Source organism: Durio zibethinus, chromosome 21 (assembly GCF_047325235.1).
Source record: "Durio zibethinus cultivar Kanyao isolate XHJ-2024 chromosome 21, ASM4732523v1, whole genome shotgun sequence".
Lineage (NCBI taxonomy): Eukaryota > Viridiplantae > Streptophyta > Magnoliopsida > Malvales > Malvaceae > Durio > Durio zibethinus.
This window is the reverse complement of record NC_143182.1, coordinates 7,467,903-7,490,640: the sequence shown is the minus strand read 5'-3', so window position 1 is coordinate 7,490,640 and position 22,738 is coordinate 7,467,903. Positions and strand designations below refer to the sequence as shown.

The following is a 22,738-nucleotide window of genomic DNA, read 5'->3' as shown; positions in this document are numbered from 1 at the left end:
CACCATCATCAGAATGTGGGATAAATTACAATATTGCTAAAGCAGTTTTGAAAGCCTCCAGAAATCCAAGCGTATGTAGTGTGTGTATATATGCAAAAAATCCATGTAATCTATACATCTCAAATAAATCTCTTATTTAAATGCAAATATTGTCACACAAGAAAAATTGCTGTTGCTTTTACTATTTAGATGTTATTGACGTAGACTTGATGATTTTGTTTCTTGTTTGATTATAATTCCTCGTGTGTCCATTGCTTTGTAGTTTAGAATTACATGAAATTAAAGAAGCAGATCAAAGGATCGGTCCGAATAATCACAAAAACTTTAGCTATTGTTTAATAATTCTTCTGACCTGTAGTTTAGGAAAGAGCTTTAGACTAACAGAGTCCAGTTAGGCGGATAAGTTTCTTAAAGGTTGTTTAAACGGTTTGCTTTAAGATTCTATATATATATATATATATATATATTTTGGGTGGTGAACATCATTGTGAGGTGGCGTATCAACAGTTTTTCTTTTATTATTTTAATTTTGTGTGGTTTAGGGACCATTTTTGGATTGTTTCCAGAGAACTTTTGTCAGTGTTGTTCCTCTTAAGCTGACATTGCACAACCCAATAAAAAAGTGGAGTGGGGTTTGAGAGAGAGAGAGAGAATAGAACCCTTGAAAACCAAAATCTGAAGGAATAGTGTTAGTTTATGGTATGAATCATGGTAGCCAATGAGATGGGTTGAGTTATAACTTATAAAGGTTTCAATATTTAATTTAAAAATTTAAATTCAAAATTTATTAAATTTTCTGACTCTTTGGTCTGAGCTTGAGAAAGCCTCCCTTCACTTTTTTTTTTTGTTGACAAAAAAAATTCATATGATATATCTAAGCAGCCCTAGTTGGTAAAGGACCGTAGTGGCATATTCCTTACTCGATCATTTCCGTTTCAAATCTGCAGACATTCAACGAAGGCTAGGCTTATTAGCAGTTTGATTAAATACTCAAGGTTTCTGGTCAGTCTAATAATGGGATTAATTCCAGGAGTAGAATAAAATAAATTGTATGACAAGAAATTGGGTTGATTGTAGATTAGTTCAGATCAGCTACCTGCCAAAATAAACATTAATGTGGTTGAAGAAAATGGGTAAATTTGAAACTACTACGCTAATAATTTGGTTTAGGATCAGGGTGTATGTGGATCCCAGAGTTAAATCCAAAATGCAATCAAAGACCTGCAGATGTTCTTAGCTTGAGCAGATTTATGGCCTCCCCCTAATTGCTTATGCTTCTTTAATTTTAAATTATGGGAGTATGGTAGGCCATTTTACATAGAATCTCGGATTGATTGATATTGCCTGTGAAAACATTGTTATTTGTCAATATTTATCGACAACCAAGCATTACAAGACACGCGTCTTCTCTGTCTCTGACGACATGTAAAATTATGCAATCTAAGATGTTTTCCCTGTTAGTGCTATGGCATGCTTAACTGCAATGAGGAATCCTAGTTCTTCATTTCATTTTCTCAGAAACACTTTGAGCTGACAGAAGTTCAGTCAAGACTAATGATCTTTCTTAGCTTAAAGATCACGGATACACATCCAGAGGATTATTACTGTGACAGCAACTTTGGCAGCTGCTGAATCTGATAGCTCTCCCCCTCTCCTACTTGATAATCTGTCTCTCCCTTTCTCCATTATTGAACCTGCAAGTACAGCCTACAGACCTTGATATATCAAGAGAGAAAGCTTAATTATTAGGAAACAGACAAACACGGTTCAGATTTCATAACAAGTTCAACAGCTCTAAGTGCTTAACCGCAAAATAGATTTGGGGGGTGAAAACAACAGCTAGGATGAGAATGATTCAGAGATTAGTTTGTGTGAATTTTACAAATATATTAGGTGAACAATAGCTTTCAAGATCCAGTACATACTAAGTTAATTGTCATGCCCTCCCTTAAATCAAGGGTTTTTTTTTTTTTTTTTTTTACTGAATCCAGATTACCAAGCAAATTATAATAATGGAGGTGAGCAATCTCATCATCCACTTAAAAAGCCAAGTTGTTGTTGTTCATGGTAGGGTTGTTGATATTGGATATGTGGGTCTTTTAAGATTGAAATAATTTTGAGAAAAAAAAAAAAGAGAAAAGAATCCTTCATGTGATAATTATACACGGGATTCTGTTCTTGCCAGAATAAAAACTTTTTCCTCTTTTTTTTTCTTTTTCTTTCTTATACTTTCTTTTTTCTCTTTTCCTCTTTCTTCCGTTGGTGTCTCTCTCAGGCAGTGTGTCTGCATTTGTGGGCTCATTCAAGAACATTTGCGGCGCTCAAAACTAAAAACAAGAACTAGAATTGCTAGCGTCTTAACTCTCATAAATCACCTCAAACCCTTCTCCATACACGCTATCTCTGCAATCACAAAACCTAGCTTCTTCTTCACATATATTGTTATTATTATCATTATCCATATAATTCTCCAGCTGTCGTCACAAGAGGCATGCAATGTCGCCAATGATCGTATACGCCTCTAATCCAACAAAAAGACCACAAAATTATTTTGTCAATATATACATATTTATATTTCTTTAAAAAAAAAATAGCCGACGTTTTTATTAGCAAGTAATATGTAGTACTACTATTGTTGACTGACAGATAGTTTTTGTGTTAAAATCATAAACCTAAAATATCTGTAATTAACTTTAGAGACGAATTAGCTTAGTAAATACAATTGTCGGAGTTGCTTTTATGACTGCCAATCACATCCATGGCTGCGTGATCAACGATGCTTATACTTGTAGATAACAATTTCCCTCGTTTTCAAGCTATCAACCGAATCTTTTGATGTTGTTACATTTTTTTTAGCAAAATAAAAAAAAAATTATTCTAGCTTGAAAAAGACATAAAGGTTTTTTTTTTTTTTTTTGCTTTTTGATGAGGGTATATGTCTAACTAATCATGTATCCAATTTGAGGGTATCGTTTTATTCCGAATCAGCTTCAAATCCACTGTGGGAAAATTCCTTTTGATGGAGTAATCGCCAACAATTTTAATTAAACTACTTCAAATCTACCATAGCTTTGTTGACAAAAGTGGTGTCTACTTTGTTCCTATACCTAAAAATCTTATACTTACTTTAAGCATGATTATTTTTCTGTTATACAGGTTAATCAATGCCATTCTTAGCCAAAATCTTTTTGGGTTTGTGAAGTAGGGATGAGATTTTTTATTCAAATAAAAAAAGCAAGATGATCGATTTGAAAAGTTCCAATACTAGATGTTTAATCGTGCATGCATGATAATTAAATTTGTTTCAAATCCTTAAGGTATAGTAAGATATTGTTTGTTAAGAGACTTTTTTTAGGTTACATAATTAAGAATTTTTAGTTTTATCTAATACATTTTATTCTCAGATCAATTCAAATAGATTTATTTATATTGAATTTAGTGCATTCATGAAAAATTATTTTCTTACAGTCTCAGATTCAAATTAAGAGAATCAAAATAAGAACAAACCTCTCTCGTCACTTCATTTAATGCATTGAAAATCATCAAAATCATACAATTTTTAATTCATTGAATGAACATTTACATTTCCTTGAATACTTTTAATTCTGAATGCTTAACTTCTACAAATATATCTTTTCTATTTTTGGTACATATCGTATTTGGAAAGAAATGAATTAAGTAGCCAATCATAACATTGAATTGAAAGGATAACAAATATCACATGAACCAACTGTTTTCTGTTAATTAACAAGGAACAACCTTTTTTTTATGAAAACAAGGAATAAACTTGGAATATTGTTTCATAAATGTACTTCAAGACAATATGATAAACCCTTGCGGGTAAAGGCTTGATAAAAAAAAAACAAAAAAAAAAAACCCAACTTTATGAACAGTAAAAATATTTTATTATAGTCTGAACAAGATATATATGTTGTTTCAAACCCCAACCATACATCAAACAAACAACTGATCAATAAAATCAAGTGAAGTCTCTTTTATCTTTTTTCTAGATTTGAAGAAAGCTAGCCTTAAATATGTTTTATCTGTTCAAAAAAGCAAAAAGGAAGTTTGTTTCTTGATAAAGTTCAATAATGGTAGTTTTTAGTCACGCTATTCACCAACAATCTCATCAACTTACCACAAATTTCAAAAGTGCATATACATAAAGTGAATAAAGATTACTTTTCTTTGAAAAAGTTATTCATGGAAGATGAAAATTAAAAAGTTGGGGAATATTTGGCACATGGGTCACAAAAGAAAGATCAAATATATTTCCAAAACTTATTTCATGTCTTGATGATTAGGGTAAAGTTCTTATAAAAATCTTTATGTTATTTTATCATGATTAAAATTTAATTTAAATGATTCACGTAATGAGTTTTATTTAATAATTTTAAAATTTAAATTTTAACTCTTATAATGGTTTTTTATTATCGGACTGCAATTTCTTTATAAAATTTTTTTTTTCTGCTCATAAAGAAATTTGCAGACAAGGTTCGGATGATTCTTCTTTGAGAAATCATGGGGGAAGACGAAGGAAAGAAGAAAGCTATTCCAATTTTTGTTGGTATACGACCGTCGTTTAGCTAGCGAGTAATAATTTTATTTTTTTTTGCTTGTCAACTCAGCATGCAAATCTTAGGATAATCATTGAAATCATAATATTTTATCAATAGTTGTACGCGTAAATGAAGCATTTATTAATTTATATATATACATAAATCAAAGTATTATAATTATAGGCGACTGATCACGATTTTGAAAACGCCAATTGCTCATTAATAACAAGTGGCCAAAGAACATTAGAGAAACCACGTGGGGGTCTGACTCATGGCGCTGAGTTGGTGCAATCCTATTGGACAAACTGTATAGATCGATGACTAGGTGGACCTCCACATGGAAAAATGTTTATGTAACTTTCTAATTAATAATGAGACATTGAAATTTAGGAGGAGATGACGACATTGGCATTTTGGGGTACGGTGTGTATGAATGAATATCCCTTAAAATTAGAAGAAGCCCATAACTTATGGAAGTGTATCAACCAAAAAGGACACATTTTTTTAAAGGTAAGGGAAAGAAGAGAAAGCGATTGGAAAATTATTGGTTCCAAAGAGGAATGTGAAGCCGTCACTCATCGTCCAACATCAAACCACACCCATAGCTAACTCAAGTTCCCTCCTTGGAGAAAACCCTAACCCTACAACTTCACTATCATTGGAATTATTATCTTAATTTCGTTGCTAGGGTTCTCTCCATGATTTTATTTTAGAAAAATCTATACGTCATTCCCACCCTTATGATGTGTACCTTAGCATATAGGTGAATCACATGCCTTCCGGCGCCATCGACGCCCCTACGAACTTCGGGTTTTTTAAAAATATTAATGCCAAATAAACATTAATAAATTAAAAAAAAATTATTATAGTACATGTATGTAAGTTGGCTTGCTCGAAAGACTAAATGTTCAAACCTAGCTCGTGAATTACTAAGAAAAGTGAATGACCTAGTTTTGACTTGAAATGTTGTTTATGGACTCTTCTTATCTTTACTCCTTTCTGTTTCTTGTAAATCAGATAGTGGGTCAATTTGATGTCCAATTAAGCATTTGGTATAGCTTTTTTTTTTTTTTATAGTTAGTCATTTATGGTTTTTGATGAAACATTGATTGATAATCCAAGTTAACTTAGTTGTTAAGATAATGATTATGACAAGAAGCTCACTTTCATATGTTAATTCATCAACTCATAGATATATGGCAAACTAATACGCATTAAATTACCGTTGTTTTCCGACATGAAACAAAGACATCAAACCCCATTTTTAATAACTGTCGCATCGCGTTCTTCTTTTCCTTTTTGAAAGACATTTTTTTTTTCATATAAGTCCGACAAATAATAATGATAAAATATTTTTTTATTTAGTAAAAGTTTTCAAATTTATAAATAAAGTTAATAAAATGATACACATAACTTAATATATGCTTAAAAAATAAAATGTATAAATTTTTTAATTCGTTAATTAAATTAAAAATTTACATTAATAGGATATAAAAAACTAATTCTAATAATAATATTATTAAAAGGTGCAAATGATATCATCTAATGGCAAAATTGACCCTTCATCTTAATAGCTACCCAGCTCGACCTGCTAAGCAAGTTACCCACCTTCAGAAAATCACAAGGCCAGTATCGACCTTATTGCTATGATATATACGTATAAATACATATATCTAGATATTGTAATTAGATCTTAGGGCTTTTCTTTTTTTTTTTTTCACAATTATTATTTAATGTAATAATAGTAAAATTTGAGCTTTATTATCTATATTATTATATAGAAAACTCATGATTAATTAAGTGTCACGGGTCAAATAACATAAATCCAATTAAAAATTAATAAAAAAATAAATTATATAATATAAAACATATACTAATAAGATTATGATAATAATTTTATTTTCCTTAAAAATTGAGTGGGAATCCAGAATTTAAAAACCACTTCTAATTATTTTATCTCCGTCTCAAAGTTATTTTACTTTGTTTTATCTTAAATTATATGATAGTATAAAATCTTTTTATTATTTTAATGTTTTTTAAATAATTAAAATATTATCTATTTCACCCACATAATGAACATTGATAAGTCTAGTTTCAATCTAATTGAATTGAGTTGTGACCCCAATCCTGTCATCATCAGCTATATACTATCCCCTAATTATTATTATCATCAGATCATGACACGTCTTATGACAAATATCCTTTTGTCTGTATTTTCTATAATTATTTAATTAATTATTATCATTGTCCTTCTAACATTACTCACTGAAAATTAAAAAGAAATAGTATTTTTTTTATAAAATAAGGATATTTTCGGATTTTTTTTTTAAGAGCAATCTTAAGTGGGTTTTTTACTAATATGTGCATTTTTTTTCACAATATCATCTTGAGATATTTTATTACCGAAATGTTTTTTTTTAACAAAATCGAATGATAAAGAAAAATTCTTTTTGTTTTTCATCTCAACTAATTAATGTAGATAATTAAATAATATTATTAATGTATAAACAGTTCACTTTTTTTTAGTTATATATATATATGACGGGTCTGATGTCCTTCATCATTAGTGGACCCCAGTTAGACAAGCATCAGCCCACTGGTTTTTGCTTAGCATCCATCCAAATTTTATCTTATGTGACCAAAATTTGAACAGATGGGATGGGATTCTCTCTCTCTCTCTTAAATTGATAATTATTAATTATTAACATTTTCTTCTTCTTCTTCTTCTTCTTCTTCTTATTATTCCATCTATTAATTTTGATTATTTATTATATTTTCCTCCTTTTTGTGTGTGTGTGTGTTTTTTTTTTTTGTTTTGAGTTGTCTCTGTTCTTGCTCAGACCAATGAAATGGATCACGTGGTCGGGGACATTAGGTTTTTTCAGCCCTTTCTATTGATCAAGATGATAATATGGTCCCCCTTTGATGGAAGTGTCCGTCGACCAACTATTATTATTATTATTATTTTTCGTCACGTACAAACCTAGCTATATATATATACACACACAATACAAACCTTCCTCTTCCATATAATATTTTCAAGTCCTAAACGAAGAAAATCATACCGTACCTTCTTTTAGTTCATTTACATTCCATCTCCTACCTTAAATTTATTCTTTCATTAAATTTTGCCCCTCTCCCCCGTCATGCCAAAGATCTCAAAGAAAAAAAAATAAGTTTCTTATATATTTCTTATTTCTTTTCCCACCCACCACCCTCCCCTTTTCCTTCTTAGCAACATAAATATGGGGCTAAGGGACATTGGAGCTACACTGCCTCCTGGGTTTAGGTTTTATCCAAGCGATGAGGAGTTGGTCTGCCATTATCTCTACAAAAAGATTGCCAATGAAGAAGTCTTGAAAGGTACTTTGGTGGAAATTGATTTGCATACATGTGAGCCATGGCAGCTTCCTGGTAGGTCTCTCATCCTTTTTATCAATTATACCAAATTCCTTCTACGGTTTCCCTTTAAGGTTGCTTTTGGAATCTTATTCTTTGATCACTTTCTATCTTCCCTGAATATGGGCTGTTCGCTAAAATTATTAATGTTCCATTAAAGCTAAAGAAAACAATAATAATCATTGGTTGATATATATATGTTAAAGTTTAAGCAAACTAGCAAGGATGGTCTCTTAGCTGCGGTTGTCGGTGTGTTTTAGCATGTTTGAAAGACAAACAGAAAGGAGGACAATTATTGAATTGTTCTGATCTCTAGTACAAGGCGCAGGCAAACATGCGGTGCCGTCTGCCATGTTATCTATTAGAAACAGCAGACCAATAAACACGTCCTCTAATAGAGAGAATGAAAGAGAAAGAGAGATGGGAAAGGAAGCACATGAGTTTTCTTAGAGTGTATACACTCACACACACACACATATATAGAAACCCATAAAATATATGCATGTATATAAGTATGTATATATATATATATATATATATATTTATGCATGTGGTGAATATGTAAGTTTATTCATCTTCATTCCTTTAATATATAGAAATATAGAATGCCAACTTCTTTAGTGATAACTCCCAAATAAGTACTAATAATTTTTCTTTGGATATGAATCCACCAATAGTGTTTTCTTTTTTGTATGCCTTCACCTACTTCTTGAGTCATGTAAGTAAGGTTTGTTTGTTTTTTCTCTCATATGTTTATGTTTTTTGTTTTGGCACATTGCAAGAACTAAAATAATAAATAAATAAATAAATTCTCCATCATTTGATTTGATTCCAGTTATATATATACATTTTACTAACTATAGCCTAAAATCATGGGATATCTTTTCCTTCAAAAGCAAAAAGTGGGAGATTTCATCTTTCCATAATTTGAGATATTTTCCCTTTGTCTGAAATCACAACCATCAAACTTACTGGTTTAGATGTTTTAGTATAATTTTCTTTGTTAAAATAAAAAGAACTCCTAGATTTTTTTTTTATTCAAGGGATGGAGTTGAACTAGTTTTTGATGTAAAAATTATATGAACAAATAATTAAAAATATATTTGCTCTGCTAAATTGAAGCCCCCCTAATAAATGCATCAAATCATCAAGCTATAGACGATGCCTATATATCTTCAATAATTCATTTATATATGCCAACTCTTAGACAGAAAAAAAAAAAAAAAAAGAAAACAGCTAGCATTTGCATGTTTACCTGCTTTTTAGTCAGTACAAGTTTTTCCTTTTCAAAGTAGAAACTGTAGATGTATATGGTACTCATACGCAATAGACAATACCTTTGCCCATATATCATCTTTCTTTCTCTCTCTGTCTCTGTATCTATGCTATCTCGTGCACTTTCCAATTTATGTAGTCGTGTTCATTAAGAATAATTTTTGTCCATAGACAAACTTGGCAAGTCCTAACAATTATGAAAAAAAAGATCATCGCAATGATCTCATGCGAGGGTAATTAAATTACTTGGTCATTGCTATAATAGAGAAAGTTACACAAGACATAATGGCTAAATGTTGAGTGTGGTCTTAGACTAACATGTGACCTAGAAATAGAAGCCACTCTCTTTGTCACCTTTTGTTTTTTTCGCACTTAATTTATTGATGCGTGGTAGTCTCTTTTTGGTTGAGCGAGAAAAATGAATCTTTAAGAGCTTATAAGAGTGATTTTCATTACTAAGTGTTGCTTGCTTGTGTTTTATTTTTGTAAGATCTAGCACTTATTGTTTTTTTAAGGATTCTTGTACCATTCGATTTTGCTATGAATTTAAGATTTTGATTTAAAATAAAAAGCATATAAGATAAAATTTTCTAAATATAAATTGAACAGCCTAAAGAAGTCTGTACGTAATTATTAATTATTATATTGTTTTAAAGTTTGTATCTAAGATATTAAGTATAAGACAATTTTATCTCATTTAGCTGTTACATAGCAATTACCAACAGAGAGTTTGCTTCCCCAAAATTCTCCAAAAACATCACTTTTAAGTTTTTAAGACAATCGTCCAAGGCAAACAAAGAAACTACAGTTAGTTGTTAGAGAAAAAGGTTGTTTTCCCTGGCATGTAATGCCAGACAAATCCTTAGCTTTCTTAGACATAACTCATAAGGTGACAAAGACTTACCAACACTCTCAGTAATTCAAGTAAGAAGAAAAAGTTAGTGAATTTTTTTTTTAATTATGTCGATTGAAAGCAAAAGAAAATTCCATAGCAAAGCTTGATGTAACTCATCCAGTTTTCTGTCTCCTAGATAAATTATTTATTGTTTATGAACAGTAATTAATTATATTTTAATTATCCGTATTTATACTTACTAGGAGTGAAATTAAACAAATTACAATCAACAAATGAACTATATATTTTGTGTATGCATGGGGACTTAAAATGAAATTAAAGAGGTGGCAAAGCTGAACGCAAACGAGTGGTACTTCTTCAGCTTTCGTGACCGAAAGTATGCCACAGGATTCCGAACGAATCGGGCGACGATTTCCGGGTACTGGAAAGCAACAGGGAAGGATCGAACGGTGGTCGACCCAGGAACACAAGAGGTGGTAGGGATGAGAAAGACTTTGGTGTTTTACAGGAACCGAGCTCCCAATGGAATCAAAACGGGTTGGATCATGCATGAATTTCGCCTCGAGACCCCACACATGCCCCCTAAGGTCATTTTCCTTCGCTGCTCTTTTCAACTATGTTCATCAATTTCTGTTTATATATGCTGCTTGAAAATGACTGAGAGAGAGATAGAAATTTAGAGAAAAGAGAGGTGGTTGGCAATTGCAACTGCCATATGTATGTGAAATAAATATCGTGTTTTCTCAAACGAAACTTAACAAAAAGTAGTGGGCATATGCAAGTTGTCCACTTACCATTTGTTCAATTTCCATGTGTTCTCATAATCAAGTACTTATGCAATGATAGTATTATTGCCGAGGGGGAGAGCAAAGAGAGGGATGTTTGAGGCTTATCACCAAGGCAAATTGGATGGGAACTATTCATATGTATATATGAGCATGGCCGGCCACTTTTGTGTGTGTGTGTATATATATATATATATATATAACGAGCATCTATATATTATGTATAGCTGATCAAGTTGAAGTTTTGTCTTGTGACAGGAAGACTGGGTTTTATGTAGAGTTTTTCACAAGAGCAAAGGAGAGAATAGCACCAAACTTATCAGCTCCCCAATGATGTTCGAGACCTCAACTCATGCCCCATCTTTAACAGACCAAACAACCATGGCTTGTGGGTGTCAACAAATCAGCTCTTTATCCACCACAGCTACCCATCAAAGCCACGGCCAAAGCTTCCTAAACCTGCTTCAGTATAATCCTCATCAGGAAAAGAACAATAACAACAATCATCCCTGCAGCAATGAGGCTAGCTCCAAAGTTGATGATGACTACGAGTTCTTGTGGGCCATAAACATGGAAGAAAACAGCTTGGGAGATCATCATGTTCACGGGGTCTCTTCCAACTTGGAGGACATGAGATTTGAGATTGATAACAGTATGGTTATCCTATGAAAAATATTGAATAAAAAAAATAAAGAAAACTACCATTTGTTGATTTGCGATGTTGGTGTGGTGTTTGCCTTTGACTATACAACTCATTTTACATTGGATGTTAGAAGATTGTGTGTATTTTCAGTTTAGGGTTTTTTTTTTTTTTTTTGTATACATTGTGCATTGTAAAAATTATATATATATATATATATATATATATATATAAAGCATCTTTATTCTTTACTGGTCTTTTTTAAATTCAAAGTTTATAAACATTTTGTAATTAAGATTATATATTATTATTCAATACATAGTTAATAGAATGCGAAAATTTGACAAAACATTTTTTTTTTTTACATTTAATCAAATATGTTAACTTTTTATTAAAAATTAATATTTTATCCATAATTAATGGACTTTTATAAACAAAAAGTAAAAATTCGCTTATGAAATTTTGTACTCCATTAGCAATGCAGTGAACATTGAACAAAAATCCTAAGACTGTGTTGTAACCACCTAACTATTATATATATATTTTTTATAAATATTCAGATTAGACTATTAGCTATTAAAAGGAATCAGTTATACCATGTGTACTTTGATCCAACTTTATATTAGATTTAATCAGCTATATATGGTTTAATTTAGTAATTTGTTATAAGAGTACGAATGTACTATTTGATTATAATTGTAGTTTTTTTTTTTATACTATTTCATAAAAAATATATATATATATGTATTATAATTAAAATCATTACTATGCAAAATATAAACAAAATAATTTTTTAATTTTACAATTAATTACTCATTGTTAATTGCATTTTCAGCAAAAACTTTATTAATTGAAAGGTAATTTTTTATCAATGAAAATGCAATAATAATGATAAAAAAAAATCATCATACAATAAGTGTTGCTTGTTTGCCAACTTTTTTTTTTTTTTACATTAAAAGAGTTATATATATTTATTTATTATAAAAAATGAGACCTATATGACAGTGCAGGCATGGAAATCTCAATATTATAGGGTTTAAACTCTCATGAAGTATGAAAAATAGATTATGAAGCTTATATGGAATCCTTTTCTTGGTGTAAGTTTTTGGTTGAGTTAGATTTTAGGTTCGTGCCTTTGCGGCATTGTGCTCTTGCCTTTTATATTTAACTAATTAAACACAAGATTTTGTAGTTATGAATGCAATGAACAAAATTTGATACATAGTGTAATTGATAAAGTATACTCATTAATAAATTTTAAAATTGATAATTGGTGGCTCTAATTTACCTCTAATCTTTTTTCATATCGGCTACGGTCTCTTTTATATAAAAAATATGAATATCTTTATTGCATTAAAATTACTAACTAGCTACACTTAATTTAGTTCTCCAATTAATTAACTTCAATCCCTAAACTTTGAGTCATTAATTTTAATGCATGACATGATTTTTATTGGGGAATCTAGCTAATAGGCAAAAGAACTTTTGCTAGTGTGTATCACTTTATGTACAACATATATGCCTTACTTTTTCAGCTAGTCATATCCTCATCCAAAGCCTAAAATTGCGTACATTTGGGTGGTTAAATTCGACTTATATCTTTTATTGTAAGCTCCAAGGATAAGATATAAAATATGGGTTGCCAATCCCAACACTTTTTTATGGATTTTTAGTCTTTAAGTTGTTGATAGCTAGCTTCATTGATAAAGTTTTTTAAATGTTTTTAGGGCTACTTAGACTCGATTTTTACCAAAGAGAAAAATTATACAAATAATAAAAGATAAATCACACCTTTAGTTACTTAATTTTAGGTGGTTTCTTATTTTGATCATTCAACTATGAAAAATTATAATTTAATCGATAATGTTTATGATATTATCTTTTTTGGTTAGTCAATTATTAATTTTTAACAATATGCTTACATGACAATATCACATTATTTGTAAAATATCATGTGATATTATCAATAACATTATAAATTTTAAAAATTACAAATAATTTAAAAAGTGAGTTTTTTTTTTTTTTTTTATGTAACATCAATTATAATTATACCCAAGCTTAACTTAAGTGATTGTTATCTTTCTTTCAATGTTCAAAATTTAAAGTTGGAATCCTCTCATTTCCCTTAAACTTTAAAAGTGATAAAAAGCCAATTTTGATATTTTCTTATCACTTAAATCTAACAACATTTTATAAAGTCGAGGGTAAAAATTATCAAATACACTGATAATAAAATTTTTTAACTCAATAAATAAGATTAAAATGAGACACATATCTTTTATATGTTTAAAAAAAATAAGATGTGTCATCTTCTAACTTCGTTTATAAAATAAAAGAATTTTATTATTAATGTATAATTTTTCATAAAAAATTACAATTAAACAATATACTGTAGTTACCTTTCAAAGAAAATATACTACTGTATTCTCAAATTCTCTTTAGCATCGTAATTATTTGAGAAGGAATAACAGTAATCGATTAGGATATATCCTCACTAAAGCAGAATATTCCCTCCTTTTGTCCTTCGTGTCTCTTTGTAAAAAGGTAACAAAATACAGAATAAATATGCTGTCTTTTATATATCTTTATTGGAGAATAGAAAAACCATTGAAGAGCTTCAACAATCATCCCGCAATAATTTCCAGAATATTAGAATGATTGGTTTTATTTCTTACATTCTCACGTAAACTTCACAAGTAAAACTCACATAAATAAATAAATATATATATATATAAGAAGACATTATTATCTCTATTATTTGATGTACACAATTATTTTTGGTGGATATATATTCCAGAGTTTCATTTATCCCCACTTGTCACCAAAAAAAAAAAAAAAATTTTGTGGTTATATTTCCACTTATGATGGATGAGGGAGACATCTGTATCTTGTTCAACTAGAAGGAGAAACAAAGCCAAAAAGCACCTAACCCCTTTTACAAAGTACAATCATTTTGAGTAAATACAAGAGTAATTAATGAGTCTTATCAATAATAATGCAATTATAACTCTGCTTTTTTGTTTCCGTATTGCATGATTTAATTTGGTACTTATATCTCTTTCTAATGACGATGAAAGCCTTAATTAAGCTCAACCTTCCATTGTTTCAAATACAATATATATAGTGAAACAAAAAATTTCGAATTAGCTTGTTTGATTAATTTTTTATTTTCCCTTTTTGCTTTTTTATTAAATTTTGTTAGACAAAGATTAGATGAAATGATGAAATTTGAGTAATTAATTTGTTTTTAAAAATTTCCAAAAGAAAAGCTTCAATTGTGTAAACGTGAAATTTGTTTTAACCACTCAATAATGCAGATGGTCCCTAACTACCACTAAAATCAAATGAATTAAGTAATATTCAGAGGTCACTGACAATTCTCAACAAAAATACATTTATTTACTTAACTCCAAATTAATCAACAAACAAATCCAAAACACGTAAGCCAGCTAATGTTACTTTTGGACCACCACATTTCACTTGCTTGAGTTAATCCTTGAAAGAAAGTGAACAGAAGTGATTCAAATGATTTCTATGAATCTACCTTCATTATATAATTTTAGAGAAAAAACAATCTCAAAATAGATGTAAAATACTACAGAAATTTACATCCAAACTATAAAATATTATATGTTTTAATTTAAAATTTTCATAATTTTATAAGATTTTTTGCAATCTAATTTTAAGTTTAACGAATTCTTAAAATATCTTAATATAATATTGAAGTGACATAAATATAACGTTCTGATTCTATATTAATTATGTTGTATACTATAATAGAAATGAGGTCCATTTACTTGAAGCATCGGGATTCGAATAATTGTAGGTTCCTGGTTGGATCGAAGAGGATTCTCAAATCAGACAGGAGCCATGACCGTGATAGTATGCAAGATTGCATTTGCCAACCAGGCAAATTGCCAAAGACCCAAGTTAATCTATCATTTTTGGTCCTTGATTACTCTTGTTAATTAATCCAAATTAAGACATCCAAATGACAAACATATTGCCAATTTCTTCCTACTTTCCATCAATGAAACCTGTGACAATATTAATTAATTTCTGCACTAACTACAAACTGAAATGACAAATCATGGAACAAACAAAACATCATCAAACAGTAGTTTGTTTTTGCATCTTTATATTGGTTTTGAACTGAGAAACCTTCCATGAAATTTCAGGCCATAATAATGTTTGGTATATATTTTTCAAAGCATTGGATTCTCTCTCAAATTTTCAATTGGAAATGGACAAAGGCATCGAGGATTGAAAATGAGAGAAAGGGTCTAGGTGATAAAAATGGAGAAGGAAAACAATTGTAATAATTGATGAATGTAATCATATTAGTCAAGAAGTAAAAAAATTTCAAGTGTTCGATGATATTAACAAGGACCAAAATTTTTGTATTGGTGATTGCGATGTGGTTAATTGCAATGGAAAATCAAAATTGATCAGAATAGACTATTGAAATTTGATCCATCCCAAGGAAAATTAATTAGTTTGTTTATTAAAACTCGAAATTAAACAAGTTCTTGATAATTAGGGGAATAAGAAGGTTAAGTGATCAGACTATTAAATCTGTTGCTGAAAGAGAATTGGAACAATATTATACAAATCTCGGCACCCTCAATAATAGATTTAGATCGTTTAAAGAGTGAATTAATCTGAAAATGAAAATTACATTGGGTTATACATCATTAGTGGAATGCTTAGATTTTATAAGTGGAATAAGCACAAATTATTTCAACACTTTATATCTAAAAAAAAAAGGAAGATCAACAATAAAAATCATGAATGAAGCTGCTTTGCTTGTAGAACACGATACACGGGAATGTCCGGTGTTGGGCAATTACCACTGTTTTGTAGTATTTTCTGTGTGCTCCAATATATATATATAAAAAAAAAAAAAACAAAACAAAATCAGTGCAAAGAAAAAAAAATGTAAGTTGGGAAAAGGGTCAATGTCGTGTCGCAATGGAAAAGACTGGACACCTTTTTCTTTAAGAGAAGCAAAAAAGAAAAGAAATTCTTATCCAACAGTCCAATTTGTAAATGCCATAGTTCCAGGGCCTGGTTAGCCAGTTGGACCAAAATCTGAAGACCAACTTCTGCAAATTCCCGAATCCTACTCTTACCTGCTTTCCAGTTTGGGCCTTTTGGTTTACTAAAATCTTTCTATTATATAATTTTAAAAAATTCTTAAATTATTCTATTTTTCTTTAGAAATTTTTTTATATTTTTATTATATTTAAATAAATCTTTATCTTTATATTTTGATTTTGATTTTTTTTCAAATGAACTTTTATTTCTAATAAAAGAATAGTTTATGTTAGGTTTGCTCATTTAGATTTAAGGGTTGATTTAAATATAAATTAAAGATTAAAAATTTATTAAAATATAAAAATTTATTTAAATGTAACACAAATATAAAAATTTATTTAGGTAAAGTTATAAAATTTAAGGATTTTTTTTATTTTAGAAAAAAAATTCTTGAGAGCTAATTTTGATTTTTGGAAGTTAAGTGGAGGGAATGGAGTACGAATATATTTGGAGATATATATGTTATATAACATTAATTAGTTTGATTTTTAATGTTTTTAATTATTTTGATTTTCAATAATTTGTTTTTAATAAAAATTTCATCACTTTTGTAAAAAAAATCCCATTTAAAAATTTTATCCTAATATTATAAATTTAAAAATGTAAAAATAAAAATAATAAAATTTGACATACCCATGAGTAAATAATAATAATAATAATAATAATAATAATAATACGTTTTCAAAAGTTCTTTTTTTTTTTTTAAAGTAAAAAACGATGTCTATCTTTAGTTTTAAATTTTTGTAATATAATTTTATAGTTTTTTTGTCAATCCACCGAATATATTTATCTGACTCGTAATATTAATTTAATCAAAAGTTGTATATAAAGTATAGATAAATAGATAATTGGCAAAAAAAACATAAATAAACAAAAAAACAAAATTGGAAGAGGGCATAGTGGGAATTCCATTATAGACCGCTTGCAGTTCCATTCTCAGTCCAAACACCGCTCGAAACCAACCATCGACCAAAATGTGGGCAATCAAATTATGGTTACTTAAGTCTTTTTTCCCTTTCCCCTTCGAATTTTCCCTTATGGATTGACCCAGTTCTTCGAGGTTTCTTCAAAACAGTCGGTTCCAATTGCATTAGACATCTGGGATTTTGTCTCCTGTCTCCTTTTCTTCTGGGTATGTGCAGAGCCTTTTAAATTTTTTTTTTTTTTTGTTTTGGTGGTTTTCATTAGTTTGGTTGTAAATTTTAGGTGTATGAAATTTGTGGGAAACTTCACTTGGTTTAATGTAGGTTCTTATCCAACACCACTTGGACTTTCGTTAATTGAATGATGACCCAAAGTTGTCTCTAAATTCTGAGAAAAATAAACTGTAAATTGTTGTGAAGTTTAGTATTTGAAAAATGTTGTTAAGTTGCATTGGAATCAATTTTTAGGTTCCTTTTCATTTCAATGTTTTTCAACTGCAAAATATTTGTGGGCTTTTATCTAATTGGCTGTTGAAAATTAAATTCAAGGTTTTCAAGAAAGCAGTTGATCTTTGGTCTTTGTTGTTAACTACTTGTTACATTGAGATTAATCAGTTAAAATCTCCTTGGTTATATAATTGCTATTTTTCTGTTTTCCAGTTTGGATATGGGGGCAGAACACTGGAAAACTCGTATTGAAAATGAGAGTCCTGCAAGACTTTCAGCTCCACCAGGTTTTGCATCTCTTTCGTCTTTCTTCTTGAAGAAGGTTGAACATCGCGAGGAAAACTTGGGCTTCAAAGACTCGAAGGATGCATCCACACAAGGGAAACTGCAGGTAGAGGCCAAATCTGACGTGATTGATGTTGAAAAGCTAAAGGAATCTGTTGGGAATAGACCGTGGATACTTTATGACAAGAGCGATCAAATTGCAAGGGAATATCATTCCATGCAACATTATAAGGTCATATTTATGCCTTTCTTCCCTTTCTTTCTTGCCTTTCGGTATAATTTGTTTAGTCCATATGCTAGACTATAGTCTTAGGATCTATATGATTCTGTTTTACATGCTTCTTTCTCTCATGACTTGGTACCTCATGACCATTTATTGAAGCCTTGAAACAGGCAACAGTAATGCAGTATCCTGGAGAAGCAAGAAGAGATGTCCTTGAAGAGGCGCCTGTTTTTCACCCATCTGAAGAGGTCCCTTTTGTCTCACTGGAAAAAAAAATGACATTTATGCGTTTCACTGGTTATGCTTCAATTTATTTGTTCCAAGTTTGTTAATGCCAACTGTTTTGGCTGGTAAAAGTTTTAAATATTTAAGGGGTTTGAATCTTATCCCAGGAATTCAATGACGCACTAAAGTACATTGAGAGCATACGTCTTAAAGCCGAGCCATATGGAATTTGTCGTGTTGTTCCTCCTCCTTCATGGCAACCACCATGCCTTATTAAGGAAAAGGGCATATGGGAAAATTCTACATTTGTTACCCAGATTCAACAGTTTGACAAGTTTCCAGCTCAGTCCGTGAGGAGCAAAACAGCTGAAGTTTATACAGGTGCAAGTAAGAGAAGAAGCTCGGGAATGAGTTTTCAGCAAGGGTTTAGGAGTGAATACTCCATGAATCCTGAGGATGTTGCATGCTTAGATATGGAGCTCAATGTGTCCAAACCTGGTCCAGAATTTACCTTAAAAACATTTAAGAAATATGCAGATGATTTCGTGCAGCACCATTTTTTCTCCAAACATAAGGATGCGGATCATCATGTCAATTGCAAACAGGGGGGGCCATCAGTGGAGAGTATTGAGGGTGAATATAGAAAGATTGTTGAGAATCCCACTGGAGTATTAGAGGTATGGTAGAATCATGTAATGTGCCCATTTATTATATTTTTGCTTCTGCTCCTAAAATTATCTAATATACTTATGTCTTGATTCTTCATAGGTGCTATATGGCGACAATTTGGATACTATAACTTTTGGCAGTGGATTTCCAACAGCATTAAATTCTTGGGAAGTAGATAATTATCCTAGTTACATTCATTCAAGCTGGAACTTAAATAATGTACCTAAGCTTCCAGGTTCTCCTCTTTCTTTTGAAAGTGATAAGACTTCTGGTGTATTAGTGCCTCAGCTACGTATAGGAATGTGCTTTTCATCACAATATTGGGTAAGGATGGCTTTGTCGATCACATGTTACTTCTGCTAGATTGCAAGATGCTAAATGTTTATGAGTATGTTGGTGGATGTTTGTGTCATAGACATTTATTTATGTACAGCAAATAACAATCAACGTATTTTTCGTTTTGTATAAACAGCTTTTCATGCTTGTTTTAATTTATTTAATCAATTTTATGAGCAGAAAGTTGAAGAACACCATTTATACTCACTATGTTACATGCATGTGGGTTCTCCAAAAATTTGGCATTGTGTCCCTGGGAGATATTCCTTCAAGTTTGAGGCTTTTATGAAGAAGTTCCTTCCAGATTCAATAGCCAAACAGTTTAAGCTGCATCAAGAAGTGGTGAGTAATAATTCCTTATTGAATTGCATGCAAGGTTTACTTTTTGTTTGACCCTTAAGAGGTTATTCCATGGCATGCTTAAAATAAGCATGTGGAGATTCGTGCTGTGATTTTCTATAACATTTTTTCTTTGATGTATCTTTAGCTTGTAATTATACAAGCATTGAATCCTGAATTATTCCAATTGTGCAAAAAGTATTTTTTCCGAAAGCTTTATTTTTTAGCTTACCTTTTAATAAAGAATGCTTTAATATCGCTGTGATGACTCGTCTGTGCATCCACTTCATTGGCAAGTATTTTGCTGGAATTCATACTTATAGGAGTTCTCTTAATACAAGAATACTCTGAATGTAACCTTATGAAAAGAAAGAAGAGTTTGAGGTAAGTGTTTGCATGTGTAAGTATAATTTTTTGCTTGCTATATATGAACAATTTCAGTGGCACTACTATATTTTTATTTTCTAGAGCAATCTTTATCCTGATACTATTGGATTACTTGGATGAGCCCTTTATTGGTCACATAATTTCAATTTCTCTGTTTTCAGTTTTAGAAACTAGGATGTTATAGAAAGCTTAGGAAATTTGTGGAGTTCACGTATACCCTAAAGCTAAAAGTATTTGATGCAGACCACAGGACTTTCTCCGTTCATGTTGAAGTCTGAGGGCGTACCTGTCTACCGTTGTATTCAGTATCCTAGGGAGTTTGTTCTGGTTTTTCCAGGAGCCTATCATTCAGCATTTGATTGTGGGTTTAATGTTGTTGAGTCAGTTAATTTTGCTCCTCTTGATTGGCTACCTCATGGGCAGAATGCTGCAGCACTTTATCAAGCACTGGGAAGAAAGACGTCAATTTCCTTCAATAAATTGTTGATTGAAGCTGCTAGAGAAGCTGTGAAGGCGCAGTGGGAGCTATCTTTGTTAAAGAAGAACACCATTGACAATTTAAGGTGGAAAGGTGCCTGTGGAAAGAATGGGATCTTGACTGAAACACTGAAGGTACACTTCTGAATCTCATCCTCTGTAGTCGAGGTTGTAATCTATGTGAACTAGAACTTCCTTGATTTAGAAATTCTGAAATTTGTTATTCACTTCATACTCCATCCTCCCCCCAAAAAGAGGAGAAAAGGAACCCTTCTTCTAAAGAGATCAGGGGTGTGGTTCTGAACTCATTGTGTGTGCATGTGTATTTCTAAATTTTGGTTGCAGCTTTGAATTTGTAGTCTAGATAATATCGTAATTTTATACTTGAGTGGAGCAATTAGGCTTATAGTTACTGATGCTTTTCCTCTTGCTTTATATTTTGCCCCTTTTATACTTTGAGTGGAGCATTGAGGCTTATAGTTACTGATGCTTTTTCTCTTGCTTTATGTTTTGCCCCTTTCTTTCTCACATGGGAGCATGCAGTCATGTGTCAAGCAGGAAGGTAATAGAAGGGAATACCTTTGTACCACCTCTCAGAAGAGGAAGGACAAAAACTTTAATGCTACTGGCAAAAAGGAATGTAGCATATGTTACTTTGATTTGTACCTCTCAGCTGCACACTGTCCATGTTCTGCTGATAGATATTCATGTTTAAATCATGCAAAGCGGCTTTGTTCTTGCACATGGACTGACAAGATTTTCCTATACCAGTACGAAATCAGCGAGTTAAATATTCTTGTTGAAGCATTGGAAGGGAAATTCAGTGCAGTGTATAGATGGGCTAGAGAGGACCTTAATTTGGGTCTTCACTACTACATTCCTAACGAAAATTCATGCACAAAAGATAAAGGACAAAAAGAGCACACGTTCCAAGATGCAGGAACATGTTATGGCAATGGTTGGACTACTGCTTCTTCCATCAAGGCAGAAATAAAGGCCCGTCTACGGCAATCACAATACCTGAATCAACTAAAATCAGAAGAGAAGACAGTATCAACTCCTTCCCTTCCAAGTGTGAGTCAAGATGATACTTCCATGTTACTTAGAGAGATGATGTCAAAAGCTTTATCATCAAGTAAAAGCATGTCAAGTTCCTCAGAATCTGAGGAGACAGCAGACCTTAACCTTAATGATGGAGGAGAAGGACGCATCTCATCAACATGCAGTTCGAGGCCTCCTAATCGTCCTGAAAGAGAAGTCACATTATCAGAGCTTCTAAAAGATATTTCCCATAAGCATGGTAAAACAAAACATTTTAAATCAACTTCTAAAGGACTGCCTCTGAGCCATCCAGCTTCTAAGAAACGAAAAAAGAAGTAAATCTGAACTCGGCGCTACAACTAGCTTAGGCCTTGATAAGAAGGGTCAAGCATCCAGGCGGGTATATCTGCCAATCAAATGTACGTTGTACAGCTACATTAGTACGTAGACAAAATTGTCGTGAATGAGATAGAGCCAATTAGCCTTTTGTTATTTGCTTGCTGTGTTGCCTACCTTACTGCTCTCTGGAATTTTTTCCTGTTGTAGAGTGGAGGAAATTTTTTTCAACCATATTGTGTGGGTCAGATTGCAATTGTCTTTAGTAGGACATGGACACTTTTTGGGAAGAAAGCCAGGTTATTGACATTGTTTTTGAACAAGTTTTGTTAATATACCTCATATGATTGGAAATTTTGAATATCTATAGCCTCTTTTTTTTTTTTCCTATGAAAGTTGCTTGATTATGAAGCCTTGCTTGTTTCCCTGTTGAGATAAA

At 31.1% G+C, this 22,738-nt stretch overlaps 2 protein-coding genes and 1 long non-coding RNA gene across 4 annotated transcripts; 2 read left to right on the top strand and 1 right to left on the bottom strand.

Moving 5' to 3' along the window:
* Positions 1–7,427: 7,427 nt before the first annotated feature.
* LOC111305303 (protein CUP-SHAPED COTYLEDON 3-like) lies at positions 7,428–11,765 on the top strand. The gene is made up of 3 exons (XM_022902705.2): positions 7,428–7,973; positions 10,411–10,676; positions 11,133–11,765. Exons 1-3 carry the CDS (start codon positions 7,805–7,807, stop codon positions 11,541–11,543), a joined length of 846 nt encoding a protein of 281 aa, XP_022758440.1. The 5' UTR covers positions 7,428–7,804; the 3' UTR covers positions 11,544–11,765.
* Positions 11,766–17,575: 5,810 nt separating this feature from the next.
* Positions 17,576–22,662, top strand: LOC111305296 (putative inactive lysine-specific demethylase JMJ19). Of its 2 annotated transcripts, XM_022902680.2 has the most exons (8): positions 17,576–17,743; positions 18,195–18,498; positions 18,660–18,737; positions 18,882–19,391; positions 19,483–19,707; positions 19,900–20,061; positions 20,689–21,057; positions 21,466–22,662. In XM_022902680.2, exons 2-8 carry the CDS (start codon positions 18,202–18,204, stop codon positions 22,300–22,302), a joined length of 2,478 nt encoding a protein of 825 aa, XP_022758415.2. In that variant the 5' UTR covers positions 17,576–17,743; positions 18,195–18,201; the 3' UTR covers positions 22,303–22,662. The 2 variants fall into 2 exon arrangements, with proteins under 2 accessions (XP_022758415.2, XP_022758418.2); XM_022902683.2 differs by lacking the exon at positions 19,900–20,061.
* LOC149512830 (uncharacterized) lies at positions 19,923–20,864 on the bottom strand. The gene is made up of 3 exons (XR_016331128.1): positions 20,732–20,864; positions 20,291–20,416; positions 19,923–20,046 (listed from the first exon to the last, which is right to left on the bottom strand). It is a non-coding gene; the product is annotated as an uncharacterized LOC149512830 (long non-coding RNA).
* Positions 22,663–22,738: the final 76 nt, after the last annotated feature.

What these genes read in the sequence shown, in the direction of transcription:
- LOC111305303 (XM_022902705.2), top strand. Translation starts at nt 7,805, where the DNA reads ATGGGGCTAAGGGACATTGGAGCTACACTGCCTCCTGGGTTTAGGTTT. An exon ending in TGAGCCATGGCAGCTTCCTG is followed by an intron (nt 7,974 to 10,410) that starts GTAGGTCTCTCA and finishes ATGAAATTAAAG; the next exon opens with AGGTGGCAAAGCTGAACGCA. An exon ending in CCCCACACATGCCCCCTAAG is followed by an intron (nt 10,677 to 11,132) that starts GTCATTTTCCTT and finishes GTCTTGTGACAG; the next exon opens with GAAGACTGGGTTTTATGTAG.
- LOC111305296 (XM_022902680.2), top strand. Translation starts at nt 18,202, where the DNA reads ATGGGGGCAGAACACTGGAAAACTCGTATTGAAAATGAGAGTCCTGCA. An exon ending in GCTTTTCATCACAATATTGG is followed by an intron (nt 19,708 to 19,899) that starts GTAAGGATGGCT and finishes TTTTATGAGCAG; the next exon opens with AAAGTTGAAGAACACCATTT. An exon ending in TCTTGACTGAAACACTGAAG is followed by an intron (nt 21,058 to 21,465) that starts GTACACTTCTGA and finishes GGGAGCATGCAG; the next exon opens with TCATGTGTCAAGCAGGAAGG.